The following is a 4,790-nucleotide window of genomic DNA, read 5'->3' as shown; positions in this document are numbered from 1 at the left end:
TTAGGATTGCTGTTTCTTTGCTGATTTTTTGTCTAGAGAATTTATCTAGTGATGTCAGTGGGGTATTAAAGTCCCTGGCTATGATTGTATTGTTGTTGATCTCTTCCTTGATATCTTCCAGGAGGTTTTTAATATATATATGTGGGTGCTCCTGCATTGTGTGTACATATGTTTATCAGGGTTACATCCTCTTGTTGTATCCCATTTGCCTTTTATGTTATAACATTGGCTTGCACTCCTGACAGAGCTGATCACCTTGGATGCATTTACATGTTACCATGTATATTTGCGCCTCCAGGAAATTGTCTCTGAATAGAGATTGCCCTATGAAACTTTATATCCCCAAAACTAAATGCAGTGTCTGGCATTTTTTAGATGCACAATGAGAAGCTGTTGAATTTAATTGACTTGCATTTGTGTCACTAATAAGTTCATGGTCAAGAGAAATTTGCAAAAAAAATCTTACCCACTTCTCATTGAATACTTCTATGTTCTTAAGATTCTTTTAAATGTTTTACACACATTTACATTGTCATTCACTTCTCTTAATTGCCAAGAAACATGGGCCATGAGATGCGTCAATGTGAATACCCAAAATGAGGTTTGACTTTACCACTATCTTCACAGTTTATGTTATTTGTCCTACTGTTCAGTTTTAGTAGAGCTGGCATAGTGCATGAACAACCAAACAGGAGAATGAACTGTAGACACCTAAGTCCATTTCTGTGCATTTTCTAGGGAGACTCAAAAAATGACTCATGGATCTTTGCCCTGGCTGTGCTTCTGAGCAGCATGTTTGTCTACAACAGCATGAACCACATCAACCACCAGGCCCTGGAGCAGCTGCAGTATCCTTCCAGGAAATGAACTACCATGTGACATGGAGTCTATAGGAATGTAACTGAGACTATTTTGTTATCGTTTTCATTCTTTTTTCCTCATGTCAATAATCATGGTTGAGGAGAAAGGGACACTGGGTGAATGGGACTGTTCATAAAAATTATTCCTGGGTGAGATATGGAAATTTTGGCGGGAAACATTTCTCATTCCTTAGCTAAGATCTCAGCTATGTGACTGAACTAACAAAGCTAATCAGGGCAAAATCCTCCCCCAGCTCTGCTGAAGTAGGTGACTCAGCCGAGTTTGCGAGTTTCTTTCCAGACTTTGTTTGGGTTGTACGAGATTTCGCGATGGAGCTGAAGTTAGATGAATGCACCATCACGGAAGATGAGTACTTGGAGCATGCCTTGAAGTTTGCTCCAGGTATCAGATAATGGTCTGGATGGTGGAGGTATAACATTTGACTTTTAGTTTAGAACTCACATTATATTTCTGACCAGAGGACTATAATATAAAGTTGTATACGGCAATCTCTGACCTCCAGAGATGACTTGCTAGGGTGTAAATACACATGGCAACATGTAAATGCCTCCAAGGTGATCAACTCTGCCAATAGTGAAACCCAATGTAGGATATGATACCCTATGATACAATGCTTAAGGTCCTTTTTTATTTTTTTACTAGAGGCCCAGTGCATGGATTCATGCACCGGTGGGGTACCTCAGCCTGGCCTGTGAAGATCACCGAAACTGGACCCCTTGGGGGATGTCGGAGAGCTGGTTTCAGCCCAATCCCCGCAGGCCAGGCCGAGGGACCCCACCAGTGGAAACTGGCTCTCCAACATCCCCACGGGGTCCCGGATTGTGAGAGAGCACAGGCCAGGCCGAGGGACCCCACTGGTGCATGATCAGAATCAGGGAGGACCAAGATGGGGCGTGTCCAGCCCATCTTGCCCAATCCCAATTGGCCAGACCCAGCCGCAAGCTAACCTATGAGTTGGAGCATCTGCCCCTGTTGGTCAGTGCATGCCATAGCGACTGGTAGAGCAGTTGAACAAACGGTCAGACACTTAGCATATTAGGCTTTTATTATATAGGATTGCTTTGAGGCCTATGCTAATGGTGATATGAACATGACAGGTTGGGTATGGTTTCAATTGTTAGTAATACTGAAAAAAGTCAAGTGACTAGAATTTAAACTGGCTGAGGAAATGAAATAGCCAACATTGTATCAAAGATTTTAGGAAAATTGACACCATGAAAATTTGAGGATAGCAACCAGTGATAAGATGTCCTAGGGTGCCCTGACTGGTTTGGCTAAGTGGATTTTTGTGTCGGGCCTTGGACTGAAAGGTCCCGGGTTCAATTCTGATTGAGGGCATGTACCTTGGTTGCGGGCTCGATCCCCACTAGAGGGCATGCAAGAGGCAGCTGATTGATGTTTCTCTCTCATCGATGTTTCTTACACTCTATCCCTCTCCCTTCCTCTCTGTAAAAAGTCACACACAAAAAAAGATGTCCTAGGGCTCAAATACTTGTGTTCTGATTAAATTTAGAGCTCCTCTGCTTCTATTTGGAGAAAAATGCCATCACTATGGAAGACAGGGTCAAAAAATATCAAATGTCTCATTTTTAAAATATATTTCATGTCTATTTTAATGGCCCCCAAAATTAACATATTCTTCTAATAAGACTGTCAAATCATTCATTATCCCTCTCTTATAACAGCACTCTCTTCATTCTATAGGCTATTATCATGTGAACAGAATAAATTCATTACACAAAATAGATTTAGTGGAGAGAAAAATGGGTACCTAGATGCATGTCAATTTTTGCTTATTTAATATTTTATTTATTTATTCAAGAATCATTTATTGAACAACTGATACATGCCCAGAATTACTCAGTGTGACATTGTCATGTCCAATATAGAGAACAGGTGAGGTCTTAGGTGACATTATATTAAGCTTATCTATTTATATTGTCTGTATTTGTTAGTTTGATTTTTAGAAGTTGTTCTTTACTGTTCTGAGTATTGTTTGTCCTGGCAATATCATAAATTGCTATATATCTACCAGGAAATATATGACTCTGACTTTAGAACTCACAGTATATTTCTGACATGAGGACTATAATGTCAAAAGTATTTCTGACAATTTGGTGGATTAATCTATCATGCAAAAATATCTCATTAATAGTCAAAACATTTGGACACCATGGAAAGTGTAAAGGAAACAATCATAAGTTTCTTCAGATAAGATGAATGCCTCCATGCCTCCTCTTCTTCCTTAGAAGTATTTCTTTTATTCCTGGCTTTGCAGAAAAAATAAAAATAAATCTGTTTCGAGGAGATTAGCATTGTGTTCATTTTCATGCTTTAATAGAAGGATATATGAAAACACCAGAGAAACAATGATCCAAAGACCCCTAGAAATGTATGTCCTTTCCTGAAGACTGTCTCACCAATCACTGCTCTTTTTTTATTTTTATGTGTCTTTTTTTTCCTACAGGCAAGAATCCCCAAATCCCGCATTCCAGCATGCCTAGAGAGTATATCAAGAAGTTCTTTCCCAAGCGAAAGTGCTTTGTTTTTGATCGGCCTACAAATGACAAAAACTTGTTACAACATATGGATTTGTTACAGCATGTCCTTCTGCATTTCACTTCATGTGATGAAGCTGTGACTGTACTCAGGGTTTGTCAGTAGTTCTGTTTCCTGCTCTATGGGATATGGAAAAGCAGAGATTCAGGCCACACATAGACATGCATGTTTTTCATTAAAGCTTCCCTATCTGAGGGATTATTGAAGCCTAATGTATCTCATGAAACTAATACACGAATGACAGAAGCACAAGCTGCTGTTAAGGAGAGGAATCTGCATGATGATGACAAGACCGATGAGATGAGTGTATCTTGGCGAGGATACAGAAGATATTTTTTTTGAATTTACACCATTTAGAAAAAATATGCAGTGGAACATAAGCCACTGAAAGTTCATTAGAGCTTGAGAAGAAGATTTAACTATAGTCTTGTGTATAGGGCTAGATTCATAAATCTAAACCATTAGAGCATACCTACAGTGTCCTGGGCTGAGATGTACCTATGCTTGATTTAATATTTTAGTCACCATCCTGAAATGTTTGATGATTTTTTGTATGGGCCCAAGTTTTCATTGGAAATTTTGCTTACAAAATTATCCACTTTGCCTATCTGTAAAATAAACTGTTTTAAAATGTATTTCTATTGGGAAATGGTTCCAGGAAACTCTTGAATATATTAGTTGAAATCATTAAGTTTAAATTATTATGAGATGAATTTGAGAACCATAAAAGAGAGAGTGTATAGGAGACACAATGATGTTATTACAAGGAAGTGGATTTATCCTATATAATAAAAGACTAATATGCAAATCGACCAAACTGCAGAAGGACCTGTCACTATGATGCACACTGACCACCAGGAAGCAGAACCTCAAAGCAGGAGCTGCCCCCTGGTGGTCAGTGAGCTCCCACAGAGGGAGTACTGCTTAGCCAGAAGCCAGACTCTTGGCTGGTGAGCACAGCGGAGGTGGCAGGAGGCTCTCCTGCCTCCATGGCAGCACTAGAGAGCAGGAAGCCAAGCAGTAAGGAGCAGCAAGCAGGTGGGCAGTAAGGAGCGAGAGGTCCCTAACTGTGAGAGAGCACATGCCAGGCTGAGGCTCCCCGCTCTAGTATAGTATATAAAGGATGAGGAGACAAGAATGAGGACAAGGAGGAAAATGGGAAGGAAAGGAAAAGAGAGAAAACAGAAAGCTTCATTTCAATAAAATTGCTTTTATTTTTAGAATACCGATCTCTAAAGCTTGTGAAACAGTGAGTAAGAACTTCCTGGCATTCCTCAATTATCATGTGTCATTCAGGGCTGGGGACCTTGGCAAAGACCTACGTGGATGCCATCAACAGTGGAGCAGTG

At 40.0% G+C, this 4,790-nt stretch overlaps 1 protein-coding gene across 1 annotated transcript in view; it reads left to right on the top strand.

The window, feature by feature from the left end:
• The window catches only part of LOC102759650 (guanylate-binding protein 4), a 66,684-nt gene that overhangs the window by 10,989 nt on the left and 50,905 nt on the right, over positions 1-4,790 (top strand). Inside the window, exons 4-5 of the mRNA XM_015561442.1 lie at positions 739-848; positions 1,067-1,263. Coding sequence (XP_015416928.1) covers positions 739-848; positions 1,067-1,263 — 307 coding nt within the window. The remainder of the gene's footprint in view (positions 1-738; positions 849-1,066; positions 1,264-4,790) is intronic.

The sequence above is a fragment of the Myotis davidii genome, unplaced genomic scaffold, assembly GCF_000327345.1.
Source record: "Myotis davidii unplaced genomic scaffold, ASM32734v1 scaffold1757, whole genome shotgun sequence".
In the NCBI taxonomy this organism is placed as follows: Eukaryota; Metazoa; Chordata; class Mammalia; order Chiroptera; family Vespertilionidae; genus Myotis; species Myotis davidii.
The sequence above is the reverse complement of the archived record's forward strand: the minus strand, read 5'-3'. Positions and strand labels throughout refer to the sequence as shown.